The sequence below is a fragment of the Dreissena polymorpha genome, chromosome 11 (assembly GCF_020536995.1).
Source record: "Dreissena polymorpha isolate Duluth1 chromosome 11, UMN_Dpol_1.0, whole genome shotgun sequence".
NCBI classification, from domain to species: domain Eukaryota; kingdom Metazoa; phylum Mollusca; class Bivalvia; order Myida; family Dreissenidae; genus Dreissena; species Dreissena polymorpha.
In genome coordinates this window covers 27,667,507-27,685,183 of record NC_068365.1, presented here as the reverse complement: position 1 = coordinate 27,685,183, position 17,677 = coordinate 27,667,507, and the positions used below count along the sequence as shown (strand labels likewise).

The 17,677-nt window shown below is 36.2% G+C and overlaps 1 protein-coding gene across 2 annotated transcripts in view; it reads right to left on the bottom strand.

Annotated features, from left to right (window-relative positions):
• Positions 1-6,977: 6,977 nt before the first annotated feature.
• The window catches only part of LOC127850755 (protein CIP2A homolog), a 46,074-nt gene continuing 35,374 nt past the window's right edge, over positions 6,978-17,677 (bottom strand). For both annotated transcript variants that reach the window (XM_052384044.1, XM_052384045.1), the window contains exons 16-20: positions 13,388-13,450; positions 12,013-12,126; positions 9,294-9,376; positions 8,405-8,544; positions 6,978-7,770 (exon numbers count right to left, since the gene is read on the bottom strand). In XM_052384044.1, coding sequence (XP_052240004.1) covers positions 7,570-7,770; positions 8,405-8,544; positions 9,294-9,376; positions 12,013-12,126; positions 13,388-13,450 — 601 coding nt within the window. In that variant the 3' untranslated portion in view covers positions 6,978-7,569. The remainder of the gene's footprint in view (positions 7,771-8,404; positions 8,545-9,293; positions 9,377-12,012; positions 12,127-13,387; positions 13,451-17,677) is intronic.

Below are 17,677 nucleotides of genomic sequence, written 5' to 3'. Positions count from 1 at the left end.
TATAAACTGGACTCAGTGAAAAGGAGGTTTAATGCATGTGGTAAAGTGTTGTCCCAGATTAGCCTGTGCAGTCCACACAGGCTAGTCAGAGACAACGCTTTCTGCTTTTATTTAAAAAAAATTCTTTAAAGGAAGACTGTTCTTGACAAAAATCTAGTTTAAGCAGAAAGTGTTGTCCCTGATTAGCCTGTGCAGACTGCAGGGATGACACTTTATGCACATGATTTAAACCCCCTGATTAGCCTGTGCAGACTGCAGGGACGACACTTTATGCACATGATTTAAACTCCTTGATTAGCCTGTGCAGACTGCAGGGACGACACTTTATGCACATGATTTAAACTCCCTGATTAGCCTGTGCAGACTGCAGGGACGACACTTTATGCACATGATTTAAACCCCCTGATTAGCTTGTGCAGACTGCAGGGACGACACTTTATGCACATGATTACAACTCCCTGATTAGCTTGTGCAGACTGCAGGGACGACACTTTATGCACATGATTACAACTCCCTGATTAGCTTGTGCAGACTGCAGGGACGACACTTTATGCACATGATTTAAACCCTCTTTTTACAGAGCAAAGCTCATTTTCATCAAGGAAAATACCTGGTAGTCGCAGCATGACTCTGTGTCCTGATCACCATGATATATTTCTTATAGCTTACCAACAATAATCTGCAAAACTATAACCATAAACTACACGTGCTCTGGTTCCCAAGTGCAGTCTGTGGCCTCTTTTTATGGATAATTTGTTTGAAAGAACATTTGCAATTTTTGTACAATAAATAGCATCATCATGTAATGACTGTATTTGCCTAGATACAGGTGAGAACATGTTTCAATTGTAAATAAACAATCAGGATGTTTGAAGTTAATTTTTAAGTCTATTTAATTGTCACACATGTGCAAAAAGTGCCAAGCATTTTAAGTATCGGCCATTTGATTTCATCTTTTCATTCTTGTTTTTACATGTTACTATGTATATATCTTGTTTAGGTTGTTTTAACATGTACTGCAATATGGATACTATGTTAAGAATAACTCCATTTAAAGCTTGTGATATGCTTATATTTCTAATAAAATAAAAATACCAATAAATAAATTTGCTGTGTAAGTCTTGTCACATAACAAATATCATCCATCTGCATGTTATTTGCTGTACATAAACTAGAGCTTTGTCACAGGCGTGGCGTATACCCCCACTTGCTGCATTGACACAGCCTATTTTGCATGCTGTCTTCACAAAACAAGAGAATCTAATTTATGGCGATTTTAAAGAATCATTATGCCATTATTATTTATGGCCATTATCCTTTGCACTCTTGAATTCTTAAGCATGACATGGCGTCCAATGACTGTGAACAAAATTAATGTACAGAGTCATTTTAAAATCTCACAATGAATGACATAGTTATGGCCTGGACAAGCTCATTTATGGCCATTTTTCACTTTTGAACTCACAGTGTGACCTTGACCTTGGAGATATCGACGTAATTCTTTCGTGCGACACACCGTCCAATGATGGTGAACAAATGTGCCAAATGATTTTAAAATCTCACAATGAACAACATAGCTATGGCCCAGACAAGCTCATTTATGGCCATTTTTGGATCTTTGAACTCAAAGTGTGACCTTGACCTTGGAGATATCGACCTAATTTTTTTCGTGTGACACACCACCCAATGATGGTTAACAAATTTGCCTAATGATTTTAAAATCTCACAATAAATGATAAATTTATGGCCCGGACAAGCATTTGACCTTTGAACTGCAAGTTTGACCTTGACCTTGGAGATATCGACATGATTTTTTCACACGACACACCGTCCCATGATGATGAACAAATGTACCAAGTTATTTTAAAATCTAACAATAAATGACATAGTTATGGTCTGGACAAACTTTCGGTTTAAAACACTAAGTGACCCCGTGACCTAGTTTTTGACCCTGCATGACCCATATTCAAACTTGACCTATACATCATCTAGATACAACTTGTGACCAAGTTTGGTGAAGATCGGATGAAATTTCGGGACAGACCGACCGACAAAGTGACTCCTATATAGCCCCCATTACCAATGGTAATGGGGGTATAATTAAAGTGATATTATGGGCATTTTTAGCTCATCTATTTTTTGAAAAAAAATTATGAGCTATTGTCATCACCTTGGCGTCGGTGTCGGCGTCCAGTTTATTGTGTTTAGGTCCACTTTTCTCATAAAGTATCAATGCTATTGCATTCAAACTTGGTACACTTACTTACTATCATGAGGGGACTGGGCAGGCAAAGTTAGATAACTGGCTTGCATTTTGACAGAATTATGTGCCCTTTTTATACTTAGAAAATTGAAAATTTTGGTTAGTTAAGTTTTGTGTTTAGGTCCATTTCATTCCTTAAGTATCAAAGCTATTGCTTTCATACTTTCAACACTTACTAACTATCATAAGGGGACTGTGCAGGCAAAGTTATGTAACTCTGACAGGAATTTGGACAGAATTATGTGCCCTTTTTATACTTAGAAAATTTGGTTAAGTTTTGTGTTTTGGTCCACTTTACCCCTAAAGTATCATAGATATTGCTTTCATACTTGGAACACTCGCCAACTATCATAACGGGACAGTAAAGGACAAGTTGCATAACTCTGGTTGTCATTTTTACGGAATTATGGCCCTTTTTTTACTTAGTTACTTTGAATATATGGTTACATTTTGTGTTTAGATCCACTTTACTTCTAAAGTATCAAGGCTATTGCTTTTAAATTTCAAATACTTTCATGCTATCATGAGGGGACTGTACCTGGCAAGTTGAATTTTACCTTGACCTTTGAATGACCTTGACTCTCAAGGTCAAACTATTAAATTTTGCTAAAATTGCCATAACTTCTTTATTTATGATTAGATTCGATTGATACTTTGACAAAACAACGCTTACCTGACATACCACAATAGACTCCACCCAAACCATCCCCCATGCCCCCGAATCCCCCCTCAACCCCCCCATTATTAAAAAAAAAATTAATTAAAGAATATCTAATATATGACCACCACACCCTCATACTATACCCCCCCCCAAAAAAATAATTTTTATGCCCCCGGTAGGGTGGTATATAGCAGTTGAACTGTCCGTCAGTATGTCTGTCCGTCCGAAAAAAACTTTGACATTGGCCATAACTTTTTCACTTTTGAAGATAGCAACTTGATATATGGCATGCATGTGTATTTCATGGAGCTGCACATTTTGAGTGGTGAAAGGTCAAGGTCATCCTTCAAGGTCAAATGTCAAATTTATGGTGTCTGTCTGTCCAAAAACTTTAACATTGGCCATAACTTTTTCAATATTGAAGATAGCAACTTGATATTTGGCATGCATGTGTATCTCATGGAGCTGAACATTTTGAGTGGTGAAAGGTGAAGGTCATCCTTCAAGGTCAAATATATGGTGTCTGACCGTCCAAAAACTTAAACATTGGCCATAACTTTTTTAATATTGAAGATAGCAGCTTGATATTTGGCATGCATGTGTATCTCATGAAGCTCCACATTTTGAGTGGTGGAAGTTCAATGTCAAGGTCATCCTTCAAGGTAAAAAAATATATAAAAATTTCAAAGTGGCATTCTCATGAAGCTGCACATTTTGAGTGGTGGAAGTTCTAGGTCAAGATCATCCTTCAAGATCAAGGTCATCCTTCAAGGTCAAAGGTCAATTTTTTTTTTATTTCAAAGCTGCGTTCTCATAAAGCTGCACATTTTGAGTGGTGGAAGTTCAAGGTCAAGGTCATTCTTCAAGGTCAAGGTCATCCTTTAAGGTCAAAGGTCAAAAAATTTATTTCAAAGCGGCGTTATCATGAAGCTACACATTTTGAGTGGTGGAAGTTCACGGTCAAGGTCAGCCTTCAAGGTCAAGGTCATCCTTCAAGGTCAAAGGTGAAAAAAAATAAAATCAAAGCGGCGTTATCATGAAGCTGCACATTTTGAGTGGTGGAAGTTAAAGGTCAAGGTCATCCTTCAAGGTCAAATAATTTTTTTTTTAATTTCAAAGCGGCGTTTTCATGAAGCTGCACATTTTGAGTGGTGGAAGTTCAAGGTCATCCCTCAAGGTCAAGGTCATCCTTCAAGGACAAGGGTTAAAAAAAATAATTTCAAAGGAGCGTTCTCATGAAGCTGCACATTTTTAGTGGTGGAAGTTCAAGGCCAAGGTCATTCTTCAAGGTCAAGGTCATTCTTCAAGGTCAAAGGTAAAAAAATAAATAATTAAAAGCGGCATTATCAATAAGCTGCACATTTTGAGTGGTGGAAGTTAAAGGTCAAGGTCATCCTTCAAGGTAAAAAAAAATTACAACATTTCAAAGCGTCGTTCTCATGAAGCTGCACATTTTGAGTGGTGGAAGTTCAAGGTCAATGTCATTCTTCAAGTTCAAGGTCACCCATCAAGGTAAAAGGTAAAAAAAAATAATTTCAAAGCAGCGTTATTATGAAGCTATACATTTTTAGTAGTGAAAGTTCAAGGTCAAGGTCATCCTTCAAGGTCAAGGTCATCCTTCAAGGTCAAAGGTAAAAAATAAAATAATTTTCAAGAGGCGTTATCATGAAGCTGCACATTTTGAGTGGTGGAAGTTAAAGGTCAAGGTCATCCTTCAAGGTAAAAAAAAATATATATAAATTCAAAGCGGCGTTCTCATGAAGCTGCACATTTTGAGTGGTGGAAGTTCAAGGTCAAGGTCATCCTTCAAGGTCAAGGTCATCCTTTAAGTTCAAAGGTCTAAAAAAATATTCAAAACGACGTTCTCATGAAGCTGCACATTTTGAGTGGTGGAAGTTCAAGATCAAGGTTATCCTTCAAGGTCAAGGTCATCCTTCAAGGTCAAAGGTCAAAAAAATAATATTTCAAAGAGGCGTTCTCATAAAGCTGCACATTTTGAGTGGTTGAAGTTCAAGGTCAAGGTCATCCTTCAAAGTCAAAGGTAAAAAATAAAAAAAAATAATTTCAAAGCGGCGCAATAGAGGGCATTGTGTTTCTGACAAACACATCTCTTGTTTTTTTTCAAACATGGTTAAAAACACAAATATTTATTTTTATTATTTTATTTTTGAAATACCGTCCAACCATCCAACCCAAGAATCCCCCCCCCCCAAAACAAATATTTTTTTTCTTGCATTTTTTTTGGCATTCTTGGAAGATAATGTAATAAATAACCACACCCCACACTATACACCCCTCTCCACTCCACCCCTTCCTCCTTTGTGATTGAAATTGAGATAGGTCCCTACACCTTTAAAAAGAAAAATAGATGAGCGGTCTGCACCCGCAAGGCGGTGCTCTTGTTCATTGTTGAATTGATCTGAAAAGAATTAACAGGTCAAAATAGTTAGTTAAAATGTGGTTACTGACCAATTATCTGCCACTCTTCTTGCTCCCAGTTGTTTATAAAAATAGATTTTATATTCAATATTTTACGTGACCGGTGAGTCCTGTAAGCCGAAATGATAGGTAAAAAAAAATTGTGTCTTTGTGTCGTATGAAAGAATTTGCACTAAAACTAAATTTAGTATCACATCGTACATGCATGATCAGTTGTCAAACGAAAGTACGGTTGATATTCAAAATGCATTATTTTTCTCTTTCCGGGATATTGTTTTAGTATGTTGATGCTGCATTAACAAATATTAGTGTATATGAAGTGAAAACACCAAAAATAAACAACGATTGCGATAGACACCTATTAACTGTGAGATGCCCATAATATCACTTTAAGCTGTCATCACTTATTATTATATCTGTCACAACAAAGTAGAGAGTATACTGAATTCACCATGGACTTCTATTTTTGGGTTCTAATTTGCATATGTTTTTCAATATAAACATTTAGAACTTGCATGAAACCTTATTTGTCACATTGGTACAAAAAGGTACCATGTGCCATCTTATTTCAATATCACATGGTACCTTTTTGCACCAATGGGTTGTTATGATGCGACACTGTGCATGTGCAATTTTAGAATTCTAAGTCAAGAAGGCTAACATTATGCCCTTGTTGCAACTTAGAATTTCTGTAAGATGGTTATAACAACTTGCTACATATATTACTACAAGCGGTGTCAGGAGTGACAATCGTAGTTCCCTGATAACTGAAGTTAAATTGACTTCAACAAACACATCCTTGTAAAACCAAATGTTATAAGGGCCATCTCTCCTGAGTATGCAAATTATACTTGATTGTATACGTACATTTGCTGGCTTCTTTTTTACCCTTATTTTAAATATATAAAATTATCTTAAAATGTATGAATGAACTTTGATAAATGGCATCACCCTGACAAAATTAAACAAACAAAAACGAGATGATGCATTCAATGAATGCATAAGCCCTCCCCTGGAAGCCTCGTCAATATTGATTCATTAGCCCAATCGAATAAGGCTAGGTCAAAAAGTATGTCAATGTCAAAATGAGACCAGGTGCTGAGTGCTGAACTGAACTATCAAAGCGTTTTAGTTAAAAGTATTGATTTGAAGCAAACAGGCATATTTAGGTTAACGAAGGGTTTTGATCTGAATTGGTAAATTTAGTTTGACCACGAATTGTGACCTTATTCCATACGTAGTAGGTCAATATCAAGGTCATATTGAGGTCCATTCGCGCAACAGAGTTGAAAAACACCATCCATACATGTACAAGTATCAAAGATTTTAGCAAGTTGTATTGATGCAAGAAGACACACGTCACTTTGAGTTAGCTAAGAGTTTGGACTTTCTAAGTAAGTCTGAGTCAGAAAGTAGATAAATTTCCAGGTAAAAGTGAGGTCAGGTGATGTGGTTGTTTTGATAGTGTTAAAAAAGTAGGAAGCATTATTGATGTTGGACAAAACATGTCATTTGTGGTTAACTTCATACAGATGAATAGACTGATATACAAACAGACAGGCCAATTGCTATACTGCTCTTGGATAGCCAGGGGAAAAAACACCAACAACTTGGTCAATGTTTAAGACTTTACTTTCCATAACATTAGTTTAAAAAACACATTATACACATGTTCACAATCACAAATTTATTCACGCATGTTAGGTCAACTAATCTATATTTTGTTACTTTCACAAAATTTTCTAATAAATAAATGCAACTGACTTAGCAAGCATGCTCGCAAAATATCAGTTTAAATCAAGTTAGACAGCAACGTGACAGAATAAATTATAAAAATTAATGATTTTTTAATCTGCTTATTTTTCTTTCAAATTATCCTCAGTCTGCAATTACAAATTGTATTGTTGTTGAAGTTGTGATCAGTTTACACAAATACAGTCGAGTGCTGATGACACAAGGTCACAGGGAAAAGCAAAAAAACACTCCCATACTTTGAGCCATCAAAACTTCAAGTCCATCAGATTTCAAAAATACCTATTTTTTAAATGTACTGGAAGTTAATGTATAGGAAGTTATCTGTATGTATCAGTAACTTACCCCTAATTTGAATCTATTGTCTGCACAAACTGCGTACCCATCCTGCACACACTTACATCAACTCAAGAAACCCCATAATGTCAGCCTCATTTCAGAAAAGTATCACAAATCAAGAATCCATTTTCGAAGAGTTCGAGCTCTTTGACGTGTTTGGGATGCTCGAGTCAACAGGAGCCCCACTACTGAGACTGTTGATGAGAGCCGCTATCTGGCGATGTTTGGCCACCTCGGACCTAAGCTCCTTTATCTCCACCTCGTAGTTGGAGATCTTGGCCTCGTTCTGACTGCAGGCAAACTCCAGCTGTGATACCTGCAAATGAAATAACAAATTTATTAACATTCTGATGTTGTTTTTGTAGTAAAGGTAGTGTGAAGAACCTATTTTCCAATGGTGACTGTTTGTTTGCTACATTTTGCATTCAGACACATTTTCCAAAAATAATTTAATCATAACATTCATGAAAGTGTCTGCCTCAGAGAGCACTATAAAATAGTGTTTTTCAATCCAGATTCATATTAAAATGAAAAATGCCTTCAAGTTTGAATGCTGTACATTGAAAACCATAGGAGAATGTCTACCGAACGTTTGTGTTTACAGGCAGACAGATGTCCATGATGATTCCAGTATATCCTTCTTCACTTTGTAACAAGGGATATAATTGAGTCGCATTCTGAGAAAACTGGGCTTCATGGATGTAAAGTATTATCCCAGATTAGCCTGTGAAGTCTACACAGGCTAATCAGAGAAGGCACTATGGGCTTTTATGGTATCCTCTGTTTTAAGGATGTCTTTTTTTTATAACAAAAATCGACTTTAGGCCAAAAGTGTTGTCCCTGATGAGCCTGTTCAGACTGCACAGGCTAATCTGCGACAACCCTCACATGTATTAAGCCTCGTCTTCCCAGAACAAAGCTCAACTGCAACCTGACTGAATCCCATTCACCTGCTCTAGCAGCTGTTTTTTCTTGGCCTCAGACGAGGACAGGTTGCCCCTGAGTTTCTCTATGCTCATGTCCATCGTCTCCCTCTCCTCCTCTGAACGCTTGTACTCGTACTCCCACTTCAGGGCCGCCTTCTTAGAGTCTGTGAGCAACAGTGGGATATTGTGATCACTATAAGTACTTGTGGGCAAACATTAGGATTATCAGGATCACTAATAACTTTTTACCGCAGAGATATCATTTTGACTCTTTGGTAGTCTCTTAGGAAATCAAATTAAATTAAAGATCTTTCTTGAAAGATTCATCTTTTTGAGAGGCTTCATTTCAAACCGTTAGATACTGATGAGTAGCAAATAGCATAAAACATGAACAGAGTGCTAGTTACTTGTGAGCAGGATAGGGGTAATGAAGCAGCTATATTTTTAATTGTAGATATTGAGTTACCATATTCACGTGGTTGTATGATTTTAAGGTTGACAATTTGCTTACAATTTTATTCAAAAGTACGTGACCCATTTATATTAAGCGAGTCCTTAATTAAACTGTTTTTCTATCCAGTGACAAAACAGGATGTTTAGACATTACAATGATTTAAACCACATATCATCTACATTTCTTCAAAATACAGACATATTTATAAAGCGATTCATATTCCCTATTTGCACACAGATAATTTGCAAGTAATAATGAAAGAATTCCAATCATTTAAAAAAAAAAATCAGAAAATCCAGAACCAGTTCTAGAGATTTTTTTTTTGAATGTATAAAACTAACTGGGGATCAAATAATGGCAAAGTGTACTCCATAGCCACTACTGTCTACACTATCACAGCCTCTAAAATAAATAGTTTTCTCTACATTACACAAGTGTGCACTAAGACTGCTGCCTCACCCTCCAGTTTAGCCTCTGCAGCTTTGAGCTGCGTGGAGACCTTTCTCCTCTCCTCCTGAAGGGCCGTCAGTTGCTCCATGGCTCTGGAGAGAAAGAGAAGTCCATGAGAGCAAAGGGAAAGGCTTTAGATCACAAACAGTACATCATGTAACATGGTGCTGTTAACCCTTTACCATTTAGATATGTATTTTGATGCATTTGTAGTCCAATAGAAAGTTAAATTTAATTAAAGACCTTTCTTACTAGATTCAAGATTTCAAGGCTTCATTTCAAACCCTTAGATACTGATGAGCAGCAAACAGCATAAAATCTGAACAGACTGCGAGTAACTGGTTCATCCTGTTTGCACGTAGCCATTTTCACTTTGCATTCTGAGTGACAAAGGATTAAAAAAGGGCAAGGTAGAAAGCCAGACAGGTCTGGTAACTTGTCTAATAATCAGGTAATTCTATGTCATTATATAGTCTAATATTTGTACATAATGTTTTTTAATGTAATCTTTTCATTAGCCATTTTATTTTTGTCAACCAATGTATTGAGAAAAAAATCCACTACCCAAGACCCTGCACTTTTTCCTTTCTCTACAAAGCATGATGAAAATATGAAACAAGAGCTGAGTTTGTGAAACACAATGCCCCCTATTGCGCCGCTTTGAAGCCATATATTTGACATTGACAGATGACCTTGACCTTTCACCCCTTAAAATTTGCAGCTCCATGAGATACACATGCATGCCACATATCAAGTTGCTATCTTCAATATTGCAAAAGTTATGATCAAGGTTAAGTTTTTGGACAGACACACACAATGACAGACAAACAGACAAAAAGACAGGCCAAAAACAATATACCCCCGATCATTTGATCTGGGGGCATACAAAGTATAATGTATTGTACACATAATGTTCAAATACTGTGAAACCAATATAATTTGCAAGAAGCAATTAAGGAATTCCAATTATTTCGAAAGAAACAAGATGTGTTTGTGAAACACTATGTCCCCGTATATGACGTTTGACCTTGAAGGATGACCTTGACCCTTCACCACTCAAAATGTGCAGCTCCATGAGATACACATGCATGTCAAATATAAAATTGCTAGCTTCAATATTGCAGAAGTGACATTACATGAGCAATTTTGACCCATATATTTGACCTTGAAGGATGACCTTGACCTTTCACCACTCAAAATGTGCAGCTCCATGAGATACACATGCATGCCAAATATCAAGTTGCTATCTTCAATATTGCAAAAGTACTCATAAAATGAGCGATTTCGGCCACATATATGACCTTGAAGGATGACCTTGACCTTTCACCACTCAAAATGTGCAGCTCCATGAGATACACATGCATGCCAAATATCAAGTTGCTATCTTGAATATTGAAATATTGCAAAAGTGTACATTAAATGAGCGATTTTGACCCATATATTTGACCTTTGACCTTGAAGGATGACCTTGACCTTTCACCACTCAAAATGTGCAGCTCCATGAGATACATATGCATGCCAAATATCAAGTTGCTATCTTCAATATTGCAAAAGTTATTGCAAATGTTAAAGTTGGCGCAAACCAACAGACCAACCAACCAACAGACCAACAGACAGGGCAAAAACAATATGTCCCCCACTACTATAGTGGGGGACATAAAAACGTCCAACAAACATTCAAGTCCAAAGTCTCATATCAGACAAAGTCTTGAATTTATAAATCCACAAAATTTCATGTCAACAAAAGTTAAATTTGTATTGACTATTTAAACTTGTTACTTGCTTTTTTTTACACACAAAGCAAAACAATTTCTCTAAAAGACAGCAGAGTAAAATAATGTTCTTATTCAGAGTAAAATAATGTTCTTATTTTAATTCCACTTTTTTTGTCAGATCATTAAAGAATAAAGTAATATTGCCTTTGTATTGTTTATGAGCCTTGTCAAAAGTAAACCATGGACTTATTATTTTCCTATCAAGCAGATATCAGGGTTTTTTATATGATTTTGGGGAAAGGGCCTGGCCTTTTTTGAGGGGAAAAAAATCACGCGAAACGCCGGATTTGGGGGAAAATAAGGAAAGTCTTAAATAATCAATTCAACATATTTTGCTGTTTTTAAAACAAAATCAAGGCAACAGATAATTTAATTTATTTATATTTTATGTTATATTTTCTACACTGGATCAGGTTAACTTATGTATTTAAAGTTAAAAAAAAAAAAATGAAGTCTGGGGGAAAATTTACCTGCTGAGGGGAAAAAAAATCTGAGGGGAAAGGGCCGATTTTCGGCGGGTCCCAAAGAAGGAAAAAAAGCCCTGGATATAACAGATAGATGAATTTTCCCCAGATATAATTCAATCCAAAGCTTGAAGCTTTCTATTCCACATGTACCTGTCACATTACAGTGTGAGGTTGGTACCAATGGTTTAGCCAGTAAGAGTTCACACATTCACAATCCACCACCTCCACTCCAGCCCCTCCAACAAAAGTGTCAAACTGCTGTTTGAAGATGGCGTTGCTCTTACCTTGTACCAAATACTCATATTTCATTTGTAAAGCCAGTTCACAAAAAGCGCAAACACAGCACCCCTAACTTACAAGTTACAGGTCATACTGTTTTTTTTTTCACCCCCACCCTTTCACACATGCATCTTACGTGCCATTCTGAAGCCCACCCCCACACGCGCCAAATTGTTAATTGTTCGGGCCCCTTCCTCACACACTTACGTGTCATACTGCTGTTTGAGGTTTGTGTTGTGTTTCTGCAGCATCTCGTGCATCTCTGACAGGGTCTGGTGCTCCTGTCGTGTCGTCTGGTGTGACTTCTGTAGACTCTCAAAACTGAAACAACAATGCAATGCCATTAAATCCCATTATTATCCAAACATTTATTGACCTTTTTTTCAATTTCACAACGTAGCTACAAATTCATATTAGCAACAATAAAATAAATAAATAAAAATTAACTTTACTTATTGAATTTAATTGGTATAAAAAGCCAAATCAAACCTTCATTTGTTTTCCATGTAAGGAATGAAGTTTTGTGCCCACTTAGCTTAAATATTAAATGCAGTACGGACTGTTTTGTTTCTCAATTTTATAAGCTCTCAAAACTTTATTTTAGCAATGCAAACCTATGTATGCTTGCTTAACTAAGTTTCTAAGTGACTTGGTTTGTTGTATAGCAAATCTGTGTTTGTTATTCATCAAATAATTGTTCTTGCAAAAATATTATTTCACTGCTGACCTTAATTTCAAATGGGATAGTGCTCTGACTGTGAAACTTTTACCAATACTTCTTTAGCAAGGTCTTTTTTTTTAATTTGTTTTTCCGTAAACTATAAACATTACATTTAAATCCCTATCTCTACGGTCAACAATTGATAATGGTTTGTAGATGGAAATGCATGGAAAGGTTGCCATCAACAGGTGGAAACGGTGTTCGCTTATTGATCACAACAACTCAGGTTTGACACCCATTCTGAGAGTTCTAAATATCTGTTGAGACACCAAGTACATGTTTAATCCAGGAATAAACTTAGGTGTCTTAAAAATACCAAAGATTTCAAAGCCATGAAGCTTAAATTAAAGGTTCAAACAAGAGCTATAACAAGGTACAAAATTGTCACAAAACCAGGTTTTCATTGTGAAAAAAAGTCTGATAAAGGGAGAAAACTTGAACTGAACTTTTGAAATGAACAAACAAAATTAACCCCCTTTGTAAGTTTGTTTCAAAATAAATCTATTTTAAGTCATGGCGACCTTGACATTGGAGATATTGACATGATTCAAATGTGCCAAATGATTTTAAAATCTCACAATGAATGACATAGTTATGGACTGGACAAGCACATTTATGGCCTTTTTTGACCTTTGAACTCAAAGTGTGACCCTGACCTTGGAGATATCCACGTAATTCTTTCGCGCGAAACACTGTCTAATGATGGTGAACAAATGTGCCAAATGATTTTAAAATCTTACAATGAACAACAAAGTTATGGCCTGGACAAGCTTGTTCCGCCAGCCCGCCGACATTCGCCAATCTAATGACCAGTTTTTTCCTTCGGAAAACCTGGTTAAAAAGCAATATAAGCCGATTTACCTTGCTGTCAGTTCTGTGTGGGCTGCTGTCAACTGTTGGTGCATCTGGGCAACTTGACGCAGTCTGAAATGCATGCAGGTCTAGGGAGGTACTGGATGTGATAATTTTTTAATCATATACACATCAACTGTTAGTCAGGACCTTTCATTTTGAAGAGTTGAACTGATACATATGAGTTAATGTGTCAAAAATATAATTGTAAAATTTGCAATTAACAGCTTTTCACAGCACTGATAAATACGACCATACACCACATGTCGTAATATGGAGGGGTATAATTATTATCTAGCAGGTTCGCACAATAAATAATCAAACTGTCACAGTTGAATGTCCTTCATGTTTAGATGAGTGTAAAGAAAGGAATTCTAGCTGTAATGAGTTTTGGCAGAATAATGGACCATTGTCCATTTTTCTACTATGGAATATATATGGAATGTAGTCCTAAAATTGTGTGTTTTCAATTCCGCTTAAACTCCTGGTTAGATCTCTCTCAATCTGTCACAGTTGAATGGCCTTGTGTTTATGATTGTAAAGCAAGGAATTTTGGCTTATTCATGATTCATGGCCCTTTTTATTTTGTGTAGAACATATTGTAGATTTGTCTATTCCAAACATGTGTCATGGCAGCATCAGTGTCTCAGAGACAGTTCTTCCTATCATATGACACCAAACATTCAAAACTTAATGCAAATGCATTAGGGAATTGGGAACCACATTTTTATTGACAACATATTACTGTTAAGCTCTGAATGTGCAAAGTAGTTGCATTCAGGCATGCCTGTAAAGTAGTTGTATTCAGGCATGCCTGTAAAGTAGTTGTATTCAGGCATGCCTGTAAAGTAGTTGTATTCAGGCATGCCTGTAAAGTAGTTGTATTCAGGCATGCCTGTAAAGTAGTTGTATTCAGGCATGCCTGTAAAGTAGTTGTATTCAGGCATGCCTGTAAAGTAGTTGTATTCAGGCATGCCTGTAAAGTAGTTGTATTCAGGCATGCCTGTAAAGTAGTTGTATTCAGGCATGCCTGTAAAGTAGTTGTATTCAGGCATGCCTGTAAAGTAGTTGTATTTAGTGGAAACTAAATACAGGCTATCATCCGGAAGAAATGGTGTGTATACAATTAACTTGTATCACACAAAATGTTCGTGTCTGGTTAATGGGAAAATGGTGAATCAGTTTGCGGAAAGTGACTTATTAGAAATCATACAACTCACTTCAAATAAATTAATATCAGAAAACTTGACTGTCGATGAAGTGAATGCAAAATTTCAAGAAATTCTTCAGGAATGCATGCTAGTGTTAACAAATAAACAAACTGAAGAAAAAGATGTATGTTGTTTGAGACCGGAAATAAATGATTTCAATTTCATGGTAAATACCAAGCAACCTGAAAATTTTGAATTGGTGTTAAAAGTTCATCACGTGAAAATTGACGCAAGTACTCAAACGGAGAGCACCGGGATTGAATTTGATTTTGAAACACTTTTTTGTTTGATTCAAACAATTCAAAAGTCTGTAAGTGATATGCAGAAAAGATGTATGTGAGCACATCTTAAACACCAATCGCGGATTCAATGAGATGAAAGACATTATCCATAGTGTAAAAGTAAATAGTACAACGAATTCCCGAGGTACGGACGACAAATGCGATTGTTTACAGGAAAACGTTCAAGACCTGAAGCAAACACTCGACCAATTAAATATATCTGTACAGAAAAAATTTCAATCGCTAGGAGATATACTTAAGGCAAACTCCATACCAAGTGTTCTTTCCAAAGGTTATATGAATGGCTCTGTAGAAGCAACAAGTAAACGGATGTTCGATGATCCCGTTGAAAATGACACATTACTAGAAACCGAACAAGTGACACTTGAGCCTAGCCCACAAGCAATCTCCGATATACAAGAAAGTACTGTGCATTTTGAAGTAGAAACCAATAAAGGCGAGCATAAATCGAACATTACGCCACAAACGTCGAAGACGTTACTGATTGGAGATTCAATTTTGAGAGGATTATGCGAATCTGTGGACATATGCACTTTGCCGGGGAACACAATGCTGAATATCTGTGAAAAGCTGCGAAAAATGAATATCTCTGACTTATCAAAAATAATAATATTTGCTGGTGGGAATGATGTCTCGAATGGCCAGCCAATTTCGATAATCAAAGATGTAATCTTGCAGACTTCGCAATGCATTCAAGATCAAACAAATTGTGAAATATTTATTTGTAAAATAAGTCCTCGACGTGATGTTGATGTACGCGATTTCAACTCAATGATAGAAGATGTATCAAGCGAACTTCCGGTAAAGCTGATCGATTGTTATAATTGTTTTGTGTACGGAAACGGACAATTGGCGAATCGACTATTCAGACCTGATGGAATTCACCCAAGTAATTATGGATCAAGTTCACTTGTGGCAGCAATCAATGAAGTAGTGCATATAACTAAGAAAAGAATGCAGCAGCAACAACAACAACATCGTCAACTTGATCAAAATCAGCGGAGGCGTACTTCTAACGGTGACTTCAAAAACGGGCATCGTGAATACCGGAGCGCTAAACCGAACTTCCAGTACGGGCTTCATGGCTTTAGGAACGGGCATCGTGACTTCCGGAACGGTTATCATGACTTCCGGAAAGGGCATCATGACTTCCGTAATGGGCACCATAACTTCTTCAGGCAGCATGATCTAAGGAACGCACACCAGGACACCCGGAGTGAATATCAGGATTGTCATAATGAAAATCGTGACTTCCGGTACGTTCGTCGACACGTCAATCATGAAAACAGTCGACACTGCATGAACTGTGGACGTCAAAATCATGTTACACGTGACTGCAGACTACCCAAAAGACAATAGGTTACTGATGACAGACGTACTACATCGTTATATAGCACAAATAAATTTGACATTCTTTCCTCGGTATGTAACCAATGTGACTCGCACAAATGTAAGTGTAGTTTAATTATTGCTAATGATGATACAAATCAACATAAACCACATTGCTTAAGATTGAATAATGTTAAATGTAGCACAATAAATAATTTAGACACTGATATATCATCCCTGGATAGTAACGTTCTTATGGAATCTCACATACAATCTACTTTAAAATGTAACATAAATAATGATTATTATATTCCATTTACATATAAAGGTTTGCATATTATGCATTTGAATATCCAACATTTATTGCCTAAATTGGATGAAATTCGTTTTTACTTACACGAAAATAGTTCTTTAGATATAGTAGGCTTTTGTGAAACACTTTTAAATGATAAAACGGAGATTAATACAATATCCATTTCCGGTTACAGCATTGTAAGACGTGATAGGGCTATTTCTGCTGGAGGCGGTATAATAGTTTATATAAAAGATAGCATCTCTTTTGTACGTAGACATGATTTAGAAAGTGACGATATTTAATCTATTTGGCTACAAATCAACATTGTTAAGTACAAACCTTATCTAATTAACTTTGTTTATCGCCCACCAAATAGCCCTCAATCTTGGATTGACTCATTTGAATTACAGATAAATAAGGCAGACATGGAAGATTGTAATATGTATTCAACCGGGGATTTTAATTTTCACTGTTTAAGCCAAAACATATTTAACAATAAGAAATGGGAAAAACTTATCACTGATTTTAATTTAAAACAACACGTGTCTTTTCCAACAAGGGTTACGGAACGTTCATCATCAATATTAGACCATTTGTATTCAAAATATGACAACATTTCTGAGGTAATCATACCAAAAATAGGCATAAGTGACCATTACCCAGTAGTTTTTACATTAAGCGTCAAAGGTAAAATTGTTAAAACAGATGATCATAAAATTATTAAGTACAGATGTTTTAACAAATTTAATGAAATCAATTTTCAAAATGACTTAGCAAATGCTAATTTTGATATGGTTGAAACAATAGAGGATGCTAATGAGGCATTTGAAGTATTTTATAACATATTAAACTCAGTCCTTAATAAGAATGCCCCTATCAAATATAAAAAAGTGAAGAGATTACAACAACCCGGTTGGTACAACGAAAACGTAAAACAAGCAAGGTCTTTAAGGGATAAATATAAACGTGAATCTAATTGGCCACAATATAAGTTGTGGCGTAATAAATGTAACAGTGCAATCAAAATGGCAAAAAAAGAATATTTTTCGAATGCGGTACAAAACAAAACAAGTGCGAAATCGCTCTGGAAAACTATTAAATTAGCATCAAATGAACACACAGAATCCTCTATTTTGCCAAATGTAATAAGGAAGGATGATCA